The sequence below is a fragment of the Salvelinus namaycush genome, chromosome 8 (assembly GCF_016432855.1).
Source record: "Salvelinus namaycush isolate Seneca chromosome 8, SaNama_1.0, whole genome shotgun sequence".
Taxonomy (NCBI): domain Eukaryota; kingdom Metazoa; phylum Chordata; class Actinopteri; order Salmoniformes; family Salmonidae; genus Salvelinus; species Salvelinus namaycush.
The window spans coordinates 49924513-49940526 of NC_052314.1; the positions used below are offsets into that span (position 1 = coordinate 49924513).

General features: G+C 41.8%; 1 protein-coding gene across 1 annotated transcript in view; it reads left to right on the forward strand.

Moving 5' to 3' along the window:
- Positions 1–16014, forward strand: part of LOC120052175 (piggyBac transposable element-derived protein 4-like) — a 32482-nt gene that overhangs the window by 13816 nt on the left and 2652 nt on the right. Inside the window, exon 3 of the mRNA XM_038999009.1 lies at positions 15746–15830. Coding sequence (XP_038854937.1) covers positions 15746–15830 — 85 coding nt within the window. The remainder of the gene's footprint in view (positions 1–15745; positions 15831–16014) is intronic.

The window sequence follows — 16014 nt, forward strand, 5'->3', positions numbered from 1 at the left end:
TAAACGTTGTTTAAAGCTGCCTTTGGTGTGCTGTTTCAGGTTGTCGACAGCCATTCATGTTTCTGAGTGATATGTATCAGGGCCTGTCGGCAAGACGAAAAGCTGCATTTTGAAACGTTTCCGTCCCGACGCGGTGTTTCCGATGCCATTCCCAATATTCCTCCATCCTGTTCACCACTAGGGGTGCGTGGGTAAAATCACTGGGGAAGCCAGAAAAAAAGCCACATTACAATTGCATTGTTGGCTCTATAACCTGTAAGTTCATATGCCTTGCTACCATGGTACACTACCAGTCAAAAGTTTTAGAACAGCTTCTCATTCAAAGGTTTTTCCTTATTTTTACTATTTTCTACATGTTTCATCACAAAAACGGAAAGCAACCTCTGTCCGTTGAAGTCAAAGCATATTGTGGACCACTAAACAGCTATTGGTTTAGAAACAAGTTGTTTTTCATTTCACTTCACCAACTTGGACTATTTCGTGTGTGTCCATTACATGAAATCCAAATAAAAACACATTTAAATAACAGGTTGTAATGTAACAAAACGCAGGGCATTGTAGCCCTATTTGGTAAAAGACCAAGTCCATATTATGGCAAGAACAGCTCAAATATGCAAAGAGAAGCAACAGTCCATCATTACTTTAAGACATGAAGGTCAGTCAACATTTCTAGAACTTTGAAAGTTTTTTCAAGTGCAGTATCAAAATCCATCAAGCGCTATGATGGAACTGGCTCTCATGAGGACCGCCACAGGAAAAGAAGACCCAGAGTCATCTGCTGCAGAGGATACGTTCATTAGAGTTTCCAGACTCAGAATTTGCAGCCCAAATAAATGCTTCAGAGATTTCAAGTAACAGACACATCTCAACATCAACTGTTTAGAGGAGACTGTGTGAATCAGGCCTACACGGTCGAATTGCTACAAAGAAAATACAACTAAAGGACACCAAAAAGAAGAAGAGACTTGCTTGGGCCAAGAAACACGATGAATGGACATTAGACATGTGGAGAATCTGTCAGTAAGTCTGATGAGTCCAAATTTGAGATTTTTGGTTCCAACCGCCATGTCTATGTGAGATGCAGAGTAGGTGAACGGATAATCTCTGCATGGAGGTGTGATGGTGTGGGGGTGCTTTGCTAACGTTTCTTTGCTACCTGCCACCTTTACGGTTTTTACTTTTAATTACCGTTTTATATTTATTTTTGTCCCTCGCTCGACTTTTTCATTAAACTTTTTCGCCCCGGACGCTTTATCTGGACATGGTTCTACACCCCCTCCACCAGCCGAAGCTAAGTATTAACATTAACATTATGCCTTCTAATTGCAGTCACTGTACTCATACTATACAGGAGAACGATCGCCTTATGGCGAGGATAGCCGTGCTGCAAGCCCAGCTTCAGTCACAATCGTTAGTCATTTGTAATTTAAGTGTAGGAAAGGATGAAACAGCGTCTGTGCCACCAACAAGTACAGATAGTAGTATAAATCCCCTCGCACAGTTCCCGCAGCTGGACAATTTTCTCATGGCTTTATCGAATCTTCCATTCCTCTCAAAAATGTTTGAAAAAGCTGTTGCGCAGCGAACTCACTGCCTTCCTGAAGACAAACAAAGTATACAAAATGCTTCAGTCTAGTTTTAGACCCCAGCATAGTACTGAGACTGCACTCGTGAAGGTGGTAAATTACCTTTTAATTAATGGCTTCAGACCAAGGCTCTGGATCTGTCTTCATGCTCCTAGACCTTAGTGCTGCTTTTGATACCGTCGATCACCACATTCTTTTGGAGAGACTAGAAACCCAAATTGGTCTACACGGACAAGTCCTGGGCTGGTTTAGATCTTATCTGTCAGAAAGATATCAGTTTGTCTCTGTGGATGATTTGTCTTCTGACAAATCAGCTGTACATTTCGGTATTCCTCAATGTTCTGTTTTAGGACCACTATTTTTTTCATTATATATTTTACCTCTTGGTGATGTCATTCGGAAACAGGCCTCCTTACTGTCCCTAGAATTTCTAAGCAAACAGCTGGGGGCAGGGCTTTCTCCTATAGGGCTCCATTTTTATGGAATGGTCTGCCTACCCATGTGAGAGACGTAGACTCGGTCTTGACCTTTAAGTCTTTATTGAAGACTCATCTTTTCAGTAGGTCCTATGATTGAGTGTAGTCTGGCCCAGGGGTGTGAAGGTGAACGGCAAGGCACTGGAGAGACGAACTGCCCTTGCTGTCTCTGCCTGGCCAGTTCCCCTCTCTCCACTGGGATTCTCTGCCTCTAACCCTATTACAGGGGCTGAGTCACTGGCTTACAGGTGCTCTTTCAAGCCATCCCTAGGAGGGGTTCATCACTTGAGTGGGTTGAGTAACTGACGTGATCTTCCTGTCCAGGTTGGTGCCCCCCTCGGGTTCGTGGCGTTGGGGAGATCTTCGTTGGCTATACTCGGCCTTGTCTTGTAGGTTGGTGGTTGAAGATATCCCTCTAGTGTTGTGGGGGCTGTGCTTTGGCAAAGTGGGTGGGTTTATATCCTACCTGGTTGGCACTGTCCGCGGTATCGTCGGACAGCGCCACAGTGTCTCCCGATCCCTCTTGTCTCAGCCTCCAGTATTTATGCTGCAATAGTTTATGTGTCGGGGGCTAGGGTCAGTCTGTTATATCTGGAGTATTTCTCCTGTCTTATCCAGTGTCCTGTGTGAATTTAAGTATGCCTCCTCTAATTCTATCTCTCTTTTTAATCTCTCTCTCTCTCTTTTTCTATCTCTTCTGTCGGAGGAGCTGAACCCTAGGTCCATGCCTCAGGACTACCTGGCCTGATGACTCCTTGCTGTCCCCAGTCCACCTGGTCATGCTGCTGCTCCAGTTTCAACTGTTCTGCCTGCGGCTATGGAACCCTGACCTGTTCACTGGACGTGCTACCTTGTCCCAGACCTGCTGTTTCGACTCTCTCTCTCTACCGCACCTTCTGTTTCTAACTCTGAATGATCGGCTGTGAAAAGCCAACTGATATTTACTCCTGAGGTGCTGATCTGTTGCATCCTCTATAACCACTGTGATTATTATTATCTGACCCTGCTGGTCATCTATAAACGTTTGAAAATCTTGGCCATGTTCTGTTATAATCTCCACCTGGCACAGCCAGAAGAGGACTAGCCATCCCTCAGAGCCTCGTTCCTCTCTAGGTTTCTTCCTAGGTTCCGGCCTTTCTAGGGAGTTTTTCCTAGCCACCATGCTTCTACATCTGCATTGCTTGCTGTTTGGGGTTTTAGGTTGGGTTTCTGTACAGCAATTTGTGACATTAGCTGATGTAAGTAGGGCTTTATATGTACATCTTATTGATTGATTGATTGCTGGTGACATTGTCTGGGATTTATGTAAATTTCAAGTCACACTTAACCAGCATGACAACCACGCCATTCTGCAGCGATATGCCATCCCATCTGGTTTGCGCTTAGTGGGAATATAATTTGTTTTTCACCAAGAAGGAGAGTGATGGAGTGCTGCATCAGATGACCTGACCTCCAAAATCACCTGACCTCAACCGAATTGAGATGGTTTGGGATGAGTTGGACCGCTGAGTAAAGGAAAAGCAGCCAACAAGTGCTCAACATATGTGGGAACTTCCAGACTGTTGGAAAAGCATTCCAGGTTAAGCTGGTTGAGAGAATTCCAAGAGCGTGCAAAGCTGTCATCAAGGCAAAGGGTGGCTACTTTGAAGAATATCAAATATATTTTCATTTGTTTAACACTTTGGTTACTACATGATTTCGTATGTGTTATTTCATAGTTTTGATGTCTTCACTATTATTCTACAATGTAGAAAATAGTAAAACTAAAGAAAAACCCTTGAATGAGTAGGTATGTCCAAACTTTTGACTGGTACTGCATGTGTTTGTGTGTGTGTTTGTGCAAATAGAAAAAAACATGTTGACTCATCCTACTTGTGGAGGAACACCAATGCCATCCTCCATTCTTTCAAATTGACAAAACGGTCTATCACTCTGTCATACAGTACATGCTTTTATTTCTTGTTGTCTTCGGCTACCTGGCTAAAATACTTGCTCATTAGCCTAATTTTCTTTCATGGGTAACATTAGCTAGTAATCATTAGCCTTCCACTTCTAGCTACATATCGAGCTTATATCCTCTCAGGACAGGGGCACAATGTATGAATTAATGGTTGGATCAGAATCGCCGTTAAAATCATCAGCCAGTAAGGAGAATTAAGTAAAACCAGTCCAAATCCCTCTCCATCCATGTCTAATTTAGCTAACCACTGGAAGACAACAACACAACGAGATGCAACAAGTCAAGTTGTTTCTGTCATTGGCATATTCTCTCAATGCGATTTGATAGGAGTGATGGTAAATCCAAACTGGCTTCCCTAGAGACTTTGTTTTGGTGTGCCAGGACCATTCACAGTTGAGATCATTCAGTTTAGCTCAAGGTTGATTGGCTATTATTTTAAACTTTTTGTCAAGGGAAGCCAAATTATTGCTGACCTCCCTTGCATTCAATGCTACGGGCAGCAACAATTTCATACTCTTTTGGACCAGACAGCATCCGATAGATGTCCTACACATACAGAGACAGGGGAGCACAAAATTATGAAACATAGAGAGACGGAAGATACATTATTTTATATATATTTTTTCAATTCTTTGGGGAATCCTGGCTTCCCTTGACATCTATGAACACACGCCACTGCCTGTCACAACCTGTTCCACAGGCCAATGGTGAAAACCTGCCCGATCTGCCAAGCATTATCACATGACAGGGAAAGTGAGAAGGAATAGTCCGTAACACCCGGGCAACGTTCCGGCATCGCCCCATATAAGACATCAGAGACCTGTCATTGTTCGCCACCTCTATATGTTTAACTTTGAGTTCGAGGGAATCCGCGGAAGCTGGTTACATGGGTGCAAACGCATTAAGGACTCTTAAAGAAAGCGATGTGGCGTATCGTCGGCATTTGGAATAATAGAGTGAATACATAGTCGCAGCTGTGTGTGGATGCAAACATGGACATGTGAAAGGGTTTTGAAAAACTCACACCTGCAGTGGTTTAAAGCGAACTCGCAAAATGTTGACAAACTTAAGTGTCTTACTCACTCAACATGTCAACTTAATTCTAGATTTTTTTTTTTTAAACGCATGACAATAAGTGGGGCTTGGAAACTGGAGCACAGAATTAGTGGGGTAGTTTTTATTGTTTTACTTTCGTACTGTATTGTTTGCAATTGCAGAAATACTGTACAAACACATGGATGGTAAATTAGGCCATTTTATCACCCTCACGTCATAACCTACCTAACATATTATGTAGGCCATGCATGCAGATTGATGCATTTTACACACTACTGAGTCAATGCATGTTAGAATCACCTTTGGCAGCTATTACAACTGTGGGTCTTTATAGGTAAGTCTCTAAGAGCTTTGTACACCTGGATTGTACAATATTTGACCATTATTATTTTCAGAATTCTTCAAACTCTATCAAATTGGTTGTTGAACATTGCTAGATAACCATTTTCAAGTCTTTGCCATATATTTTCAAGTACATTTAAGTCAACTGTAACTCGGCCACTCAGAAAATTCAGTGTCTTCTTGATAAGCAACATTGTTTATTTGGCATTGTGTTTTAGGTTATTGTCCTGCTGAAAGATGAATTCATCACCCAGTGTCTGGTGGGAAGCAGACTGAACCATGTTTTTTTCAAATAGGATTTTGCCTGTACTTACAGTAACTTCATTCCATTTATTTTTTATATTGAAAAACTACCCGGTCCGTAACGATTACAAGCATACCCATAACATGATGCAGTTACCACTATGCTTGAAAATATGGAGGGTGGTACTCAGTAATGTGTTGAATTGGATTTTCCCCAAACAACACTTTGTATTCAGGACAATAAGATAATTGCTTTGCAACATTTTTTGCAGTATTACTTTAGTGCCTTATTGCAAACAGGATGCATGTTTTGGAGTATTTGTATTCTGTACAGAATTCCTTCTTTTCACTTAGTCAATTCGGTTAGTATTGTGGAGTAACTGTTGTTGATCCAATCTTAGTTTTCTCCTATCACAGCCATTAAACTCTGTAACTGTTTTAAAGTCACCATTAGCATCATTGTGAAATCCCTGAGCGGTTTCCTTCCTCTCCGGCAACTGAGTTAGGAAGGATACTTGTAACTTTGTATTGACTGGGTGTATTGATACACCATCCAAAGTGTAATTAATAACTTCACCATGCTCAAAGGGATATTTAATGTCAGGCATTGGAAAACCTCCCTGGTCTTTGTGGTTCAATCTGTGTTTGAAATTCCCTGCTCGACTGAGGACCGTTACAGATAATTGTATGTCTGTGGTACAGAGATGAGGTAGTCATTCAAAAATAATGTTATATGCTATTATTGCACACAGAGTGAGTCTTAAACGTATTCTGTGACTAGTTAACCAAATTGTTACTCCTAAACTTATTTATGCTTGCCATAACAAAGGGATTGAATACTTACTGACTCAAGACATTTCACCTTTTCATTAATATGTAAAAACAGAAAATAAAATAATTCCATTATGACATTATGGGGTTTTGTGTGTATGCCAGTGACCAACAAATCTCAATTTAATTCATTTTAAATTCAGGACGTAAAAACAAAAAGTCAAGGGGTGTGAATACTTTCTGAAGGACCTGTAGATACTTATACTCTAGCGATCCTGGCTACACGAGCCACGTTACATATGGGCTAACCCTATTGGCGCAATGCGTAGGATGTTATGCCTTTCACGCCAACGGCCCAGTTTCGCTGCCCTTCCCTGCCATTCGCTACGTTGGTGTCAAAAGTGGGATTGCTGCCGATAGGTCATCTGAATGCACAGCCAGACATGTGAGGGGGCTGCGGTAGGAAGATGTATGGGATGTGCCTTCCGTTCGGATGGGGCAGTGTAGCAATTCTCGCTTTTTTATGAGTCACATTACATTTCCCATCAAGTGGGTTAACCCTATTGGCGTGATGTGTAGGGTGTGTGCCTTTCACGCCAGCGACTTCTCGTCATAAGCTACAATACATTAGGTAATGGTTTCCCGACACAGATTAAGCCTAGTACTAGATTAAAAAGTTATTTCATTCTCCGTTGAGCATGCTTTTCAGTCCGAGACTTGTCCGGGAAACCGGCCCAATGTGTTGTTCTCGGATCTTTAGCATGCGTGTCAGTTATTTTCCTTCACTTGGAGCACAGCACATCAGCTGAGATATCATGCATTTAACTTGTTTGAGGGCCGCCGCTAAATTCAATATTTTGTCTAAAAGAAACAATGTCTTGCGTGTGATGTCCCTGCTACTGCTATTGATTGTCTGCAACTTGATTGACTGTAGCTTCACCATAGTGGGATGCCTTCATTGTCTGTAGCTAGCGTTAGCAGGGAGCTCCATGGCATGGAAGAGGGGGGTCGAGGCCCAGTGACAGCCCAAACAAGGCATCACTTCACTGGGTTACAGTACTAGGTTCATCCCCTCAGGCGTGTTATTGCTCCATCTCTTTACAGCTCCTACTGAACTTCTCTTCTTAGAAGTCAAGGCTTCTTTAGTTTTTCTTCCCCCCTCCCCTTTGTTTCCCTGGAACAGTTTTGACGTGCAGCGTTATTGTGACATGCTCTGAGAGGAGCTACAAAGACCCACTCAGTGGGATAGAGGATTTTAACCAGGATCATTTGCTCAGTGTGTGAGTAAAGACTCTACCTAACCTCACAAGACTGAGGCCATGTCTTGCGAGGCACATGTCATTTTCTCGGGGAGGGTGCTCAGGAGAGGTACTGGTGTTTGAGTGGTTGTTATTCCTATAAGGGTTGTGCTGTACATGCAAGACTGGTGCCTTTTGGGCTTAATTGTACCGTTTTTTCCCCGTTGTAGCCCAAAATGTAATCTTGTTTTATTTACTCCATTGTTTATAAACCATATCATTGTAAACAAACACTGTGGCTTCAAAAAGGTTTAAACTGTCATTTTGATCTCATGGATGGTCAGTCCTTGCATCCACAGCTTCAGCTTCATCCCTCAGCTGTTTTACCAAAAACCGTTGTGGGTGGAGGGGATCACTTTTTGGTGGTTTCATTCCCAGATTGCCCATTTAAAAGATGTCCTTGTCTTTACATTTGACAAACAGGAAGTGTAATAACCTGTGTGTCTTACCTCCACTACTATTTCCTCTCCATTAGATTTCCAAGAGGCCTCCTTCCTGCTCAGCCAACTACTACATTGTATCGAGGATGGTATTTGAGTAAGTTGCTCCATCAACTGATTACTGTCAGGTTTTAAAGAAGGAGACATGATACCCCCCCAATAGCTGTATTGAATGTTTCAGCAATGGCATTATCAAGTGAAGTCTGAGCTTAAAAGATTACCCATATAAAAATAGTTAATTATATAATGCTTGACAACGATGAGCCTCGACAGTTCTATATTCCTTTTACTTTGCTTTGTTCCATATAAGACCATCTAAGACATGACATTAATTAGACCATATTTCTGTATTCAACCCGAAGAGTGCTGTATAGGGTTGCCGCGTATTGAGAATATTCCAGTCATAACGGTGATGGATTGTGCTACTTACCGCCGGGTACAGACACATTAATGACGAGTCGAATGTTTTAATGGTTATGGCCGCACCTTAGTAGATTCCTCGGTGCTCACCGCAACACCTTTTGAGGGCCATTGGAATGGAATTATGACAGCATCTTTGGGTTAGGGGGGAGCGGGTGAATGTGTTTTTTCGAGATATGGTAACCACCTAATGAACAAACAGTACACAGGGGCTAACGTTGTTGGGTAGAGGAATGGCGGGATCATAATTGTCTGTGCATACAGTAGTAACGGACTACTTTAAATGATATGTGTGCAGGGTTGTTTGAGGAAGAATTGACATTTTAAAATGGACATTTTAGTCATTTAGCAGACGCTCTTATCCAGAGCGACTGACAGTAGGGAGTGCATACATTTTCATACTGTGTGTGTGGCCTGGTCCCAGATCTGTTTGTGTTCTCTCGCAAGACAGTTGAGTTGGTGAGACAACACAAACAGTTTGGTGACCAGGTTAGACTGACTCTGTGGCAGTGGTGTAAAAATACTTTGAAGTACTATTTAAGTAGTTTTTTGGGGTATCTGTACTTTACTATTTATATTTGTGCCAACTTTTACTTTTACTTCCCTACATTCCAAAAGAAAATAATGTACTTTCTACTCCATACATTTTCCCTGACACCCAAAAATACTCGTTACATTTTGACAGGAAAATGGTCCAATACACACACTTATCAAGAGAACATCCCTGGTCATCCCTACTACCTCTGACCTGACGGACTCACTAAACACAAATGCTTCGTTTGTAAATATGTCTGAGTGTTGGAGTGTGCCCCCTGGCTATCCGTCAATAAAAAAAACATTGAACATTGTGCAGTCTGTTTTGCTTAATATAAGGATTTTGAAATGGTTTATACTTTTACTTTTACTTTTGATACTTAAGTACATTTGAGCAATTCCACTTACTTTTGATAAAGTTTTTTTTTTTAAACCAAATGCTTTTAGACTTCAACTCAAGTAGTATTTTACTGGGTGACTTTCCCTTTTGCTCGAGTCCTTTTCTGTTAAGGTATCTTTAATTTTACTCAGGTATGACAATTTAGTACTTTTTCCACCACTGACGTGTGGTGGGTTGTTTTACACAGGCTGTGTGTAGCCTGGTCCCAGATCTGTTTGTGATGTCTTGCTAATGTAGTTGTAAAACAGTACAAACAGATCTGGGACCAGGCTAGGCTGTGCGCTTTTCTCCCACCATTGTTGTGCCAGTAATAGTATGTGCTCTCTGTAGCACGCATTGCTCACTAATAGTTTTGTGGACACACCAAAGAAAAGGTTGTTTTTGTTTTTGCCTACACTCAGTCACTCAATATCAAGCTTATGTTATGTTCAATGTGAAAGAAGTAAAAACACTTTGTCTTTTGGCAGGAATTGGGTTGTTCATAAAATGTCTCTCATTCAGTTCGAGTGTATCTAATGGATTTGAGATTTGACTTTTCCCCCCATTCATTTATTTGGGCTTCAGCCCAATGATACCTGCTTTTCTGGAATTGAGTGAAATAAATGGAACACATACACTGAGTGTACAGAGTATTAAGAACACCTTTCTAATATTGAGTTGCCCTCAGAACAGCCTCAATGAATATTTAGCCTCAATTCGTCTGGGCGTGGACTCTACAAGGTATCTGAAGCTTTCCACAGGGATGCTGGCCCATGTTACATTTAAGTCATTTAGCAGACGCTCTTATCCAGAGCAACTTACAAATTGGAAAGTTCATACATATTCATTCTGGTCCCCCCGTGGGGAATGAACCCACAACCCTGGCGTTGCAAGCGCCATGCTCTACCAACTGAGCCACACGGGACCGTGTTGACTCCAATGCTTCCCACAGTTGTGTCAAGTTGGCTGGATGTCCTTTGGGTGGTGAACCATTCTTGATATACAGCCCAGCAGCATTGCAGTTCTTGACACTAACCTGTGCGTCTGGCACCGACCACCATATCCTGTCCAAAGGCACTTAAATAGTTTGTCTTGCCCATTCACCCACTGAGAATGGCACACATACACAAGCCACGTCTCAATTGTCTCAAGGCTTAACAATTCTTCTTTATTCCTGTCTCTTCCCCTTCATCTACACTGATTGAAGTGATTTTAACAAGTGACATCCATAAGGGAACATATCTTTCACCTGGATTCACCTGGTCAGTCTATGTCATGGAAAGAGCAGGTGTTCCTAATGTTCAGTGACTTTCCAAAAGTTCCCATTTAAAAAAAAATACTGGTTGAGATGTTCTGGAATTTTGCGGCGCTAATTCTATCACCATCTTAGAATAGTTTGACTCTCCATCCATGAGTGTCGGTTGCCTAGCGATGCAAATACAATGTGTGGTTATTGACTCAATCTGGTGCCAGCGTGAGAATACAGACTCTGTCAAGTGAGTTGGGATGTGTTGTTCTTCCAGCCAGGTAGCTAGATTGATTGGATTTGGGGGCTTCCCCCTGAGAGCACTGTGGTCCTAGGGCAGGGATCGACTGTGTGTGTGCCTGTGCGTGTGTGCGCGTGCAAAGAACTTTCATTTGTGCGTGTGTGTGTGTGCTCGTCAGAGAGTGTGTGTGTGCGTACGTGATGCTTGTGTGTGTGTGCACGTCAGAGAGTGTGTGTGTGGGACTTTGCTGATCTGTGGGAGCCTGGCAGGGCTCTGGGCTGACCTTGTATAGCTGAGGTGGCTCTGCGTACAGTCATTTATCAATTAGACAGATTTGGGCTTGGGGTAATGTGACAGCAGCCTGCTGTGACGACTCACTGGGCATTAGCTGCTTGGCCTGGCAGGCACCGTTGTTGGGCCAGGATAGAGCAATTTACATGTGTGTTGGTGGCTCTACTGTATTGCACTGTTTGTGTATGTATGTATGTATGTATGTATGTATGTATGTATGTATGTATGTATGTATGTATGTATGTATGTATGTATGTATGTATGTATGTATGTATGTATGTATGTATGTATGTATGTATGTATGTGTGTGTGTGTATGTATGTGTGTGTATTGGGCAGTGAGGTCTGTGGCTCGGTAAGAACTGGGTACTATCAAAGCCACATTTTCTCACAAATAAACCTTGATGGAGCCTAAAATCACCGTACAACAGATAGCTTCAACAACCAGTGACATAGGCAATTTACCCCTCCAAATGTTTTGTTGTTGTTGTTGTTGTAAATATCAATGTAGCCAAGATACACAAGCGATAGCCTCTGATGGCAGAAATCTTCATATCATCCGACAAAATGGCACACTGCTCAACTCAGCCATAGACGAATGTAATATAATAGTAATAATTTGCAAAGCAAACTCCATAGCCTTTTACCGTGGATTTACAATTATTGCTATGTGCAGCAAACACACACACATAATAATATAATTATGTGAAATATTATTAAACATATACACTGAGCACACGAAACATTAGGGACACCTGCTCTTTCCATGACAGACTGACCAGGTGAATCCAGGTGAAAGCTATGATCCCTTATTGCAGTTACTTATTAAATCCATTTCAATCAGTGTAGATGAAGGGGAGGAGACAGGTTAAAGAAGGATTGTTAAGCCTCGAGTCAAGTGAGACATTGTGTATGTGTTCCATTTATAGGGTGAATGGGCAGGACAAAAGATTTAAGTGCCTTGGAATGGGGTACACGCTTATAAAAAAGGTGCTATCCAGAACCTACATGGGTTCTTCAGCTGTCCCGATAGGAGAACCCTTTGAAGAACCCTTATTGGTTCCAGGTAGAACTGTTTTCGGTTCCATTTAGAACCTTTTCCACAGAGGGTTCTACACGGAACCCACATTGAAACTCAATATCAGGAAGGTGTATACAGGGCCCCGTGTGGCTCAGTTGGTAGAGCATGGCGCTTGCAACGCCAGGGTTGTGGGTTCGTTTCCCACGGGGGGCCAGTACAAAAAATATATATATATATGAATGTATGTACTTGTAAGTCGCTCTGGATAAGAGCGTCTGCTAAATGACTTAAATGTCAAATGTAAATGTATATTTAATAAATAAGGTTCGAGCGAAAATACCATATCAATTTCTCAAAAGCTCAAAACAAAAATTCTACCCTGATAAATCAAAGTCATTCAAAGGGATAGTGTCTATTCTCATGATTCAACAATAACCTAACCTGCAAATTGAACAGGAAAATGCACTGTCACTACCTTGACTTCCTCTGCCCTTCCTTCTCGGTGACGGCATTGTAGGAGTCAGAACCCCATGTCCAGTATTTTGTTCTGCATGCACACAGTAGGGCACCCAGCACACACAATGGTTGTAGTACAGTTACTCTCATCCATGTAAAGGCCAAGGAGGGAGAAACCCCGTTCCCACTACATCAACAAAGCAAAAGTAAATGTCCAAGACGTGTAAAAGTCTGAGTAAAAAGTATTAATTGGTAATGACGTTTCAGACAAGTGGACACTCAAGTACTCACTGTTAACCTCACTGTTAACCGGCCCGACACCTAGGAGAGGGAGATGGAGAACCAAATTATGTAGAGCCACCCAAATGTGCACTCTTACCCCAGGAATTACCCAAACAACGTGTAGGCAATACGCATGCGCAAAATATGAAATCAGCTTTAAGCTACTTCAAGCAAGGCAAAGCAATGATGCATGCTTACCCTGTTCCTTAATAGATGTTAAGTCCCCTGTTTAGGGGGACTTTGAGCAGTTCTGGACCAGTTCCGACTGACATTTTGGTGTACAAAGTGCTCTGTGAACATCTGTCTGTTCTCAGTTTCCACTCTCTAAGCAGAGCTGACTTGAAGTGTCACGTTTCAGACCCCACACGTGCACAGGGAGTGACTTGTCACATTTTCTCTCCGATTCAGACAAATAATCGATTATCTTGTCGTCTGAGCGAGTGAGCCCAGTTTGGGAGACGGCAAATGAACGGTGACAGTCTAGCGAGTGCAGACATTGTGGTCATCTCGCTGGGATATTCTCAGCGGGATTTAAAGCTCTCAACATGAAAAAATAGTCAATCATTTCCTAGAATTGAAAGAAGACCACTTTGTGCTTAAAGCTGAAGTTGTAATGAGTCTGCACACATTTGAATGGTGTCTCTGTGTAACGTTCGTCGCCGGAATGAGACCAAAGCGCAGCGTGGAAAGTGTTCATGATTTAATGTTCCCAAAAACACTCAAACAAAATGACAAAACGAACGCGCACAGTTCTGTCAAGGAAACAACCTAAACAGAAAACACCCCACAAAACCCAAACGGAAAATGACAACTTATATATGATCCCCAATCAGAGACGACGATAGACAGCTGCCTCTGATTGGGAACCACACGCCGCAAAACAACAAAGAAATAGAAAACATAGATTTTCCCACCCGAGTCACACCCTGACCTAACCAAACACAGAGAATAAATAAGGATCTCTATGGTCAGGGCGTGACACTCTGTGCCCCGTTTAGGAGAAAATTCTCTGTTGACAGTTGTATGAAATAGTGCCAATATTGTATTGTCACCAAGTATTGTCATATTTATTTTACAGTTAGAAGAAATGTGAAATCTTATAGTAAGTCATTTATAATTTGCTTGTTACTATATTTTGGAACGCATTTCAATAATTTCAAGCCCTACTATGTACTTGAGCTTGTGTTCTCAAAAGTGCAAAAGTGACCTCAGCAATTTAAAACTATTTTCACCAGAAAGGTGAGTTCAAGACCTTTCTAAAACTATGAAACATTACCAGTTATTGTTTATGACCCTCTCATGAAAAATAATTACGTTTGGGAATGTCTATTTAGGTGGAAATCAACATTTTCCCCTATCATTCAACTGATTTTAACAGACTGGAGTCAGGAAAGGATTTTAATGGATTCCAAAGGAAAGAAAGGCATGACTACTCTGACGCCTGACCTTTTGACTCAGTTGTAGCATTTTTTGACATCTTGACCATAAAAACCACCATAATGATATAAAACATTAGATAACAAAAATGAATGGCAATTTTTCATGTAATTATTGTTTTTATTTAATATGTATTTCATAACAGCTTTTGGTTATTTCATTATCAGTGGGTAAGCACTGCTTCCCCTGCCTACCCTGACAGCATGTCACTGGTATTGTGTAATAAGCTTTTTATGATGGAGCACCATGAATTGATGATAAAATTCAGTGCATTCAGAAAGTATTCAGACCCCTTGACTATTTCCACATTGAGGATTTCATTGTTTTTTCCCCCCCTCATCAATCTACACACAAAACCCCATAACGACAAAGCAAAAACAGAGAGTACTTTCCGAATGCACTGTACGTAGTTGCGGCCCATGTTTCGAGTGTTTATTGAAAATGATATGTACTCTCTTTCAATATATACATTTAAACAATACTTTAAAACCATTTAAATATAATACATAGGAAAGTTGTGCTGGACTATGGTAGATGAAGAATCAATATATCTTTTTAGAGTGAGTATTTATCTGGTCAGTATGTTAGTGTATTTTGTCTGTTTGTAACAGTGTGTTATATTTGAAAATGTGTTCGTATTATAAATTGTATTTGAATGTTTTAGGACTCTTGGAAGATTAGTCCAAATGAGGACTAAAAGAGATCCAAATAAAATAAAAATCTAAAATCTCTGTAGCAAACATCGCCCACACATAGTTTTGTGTCTGGATAGATGACAGAGAGCAGGTAGTTATTGCTTTTTCTCCCCAATTTCGATCTTGTCTCATTGCTGCAACTCCCCAATGGGCTCGGGAGGTGAAGGTCAAGTCATGCGTCCTCCGAGCGCAATGAGCCAGGTAAAGCCCCCCTGGCCAAACCCTCCCCTAACCCGAACAACGCTGGGCCAATTGTGCTCCGCCCTACGGGACTCCCAATCATGGCCGGTTGTGACACAGTCCAAGATCAAACTCGGTCTGTAGTTTTGCCTCTAGCACTGCGGTGCAGTGCCTTAGACTGCTGCGCTACTCGGGAGGCCCTGCCTACAATCATTTCATCAATATCATGCTCATTATGTTTGATGTGAAAATGTTTTGAAAATGACTCTCATTCAATTCAAGTGTAGTTGTGGCGGCCCATGTTTTGGGAGTTTTTTTGGGGGTACTATCTTTTTCCAGTTTTTTTCCCCAGTACTAATACTTACGCCCCCTTTCCCTGTGTTCCCCGCCAGAGGCGAAGGGCCCCTGAAGAACTCCTCTGATGTCATCAAGCCCACCAAGAAGACCGCAGAGGATGGCTCAAGGATGGACAAACTGGTATTTTGTGTGTGTAAGTGTGTGTGCACAATACTCATTATGTTTCACCCCAAAAATATTTGTCATTTATGCACAGTAGCCTTTCTGGTTAAATTCTGCTCGTGGCTTATTGTGTAGTACGATAAACTGCAGGTGGCTACAGGAGGAGACTTCATAAAAAGCACCAATGCGCATCCACATTTTA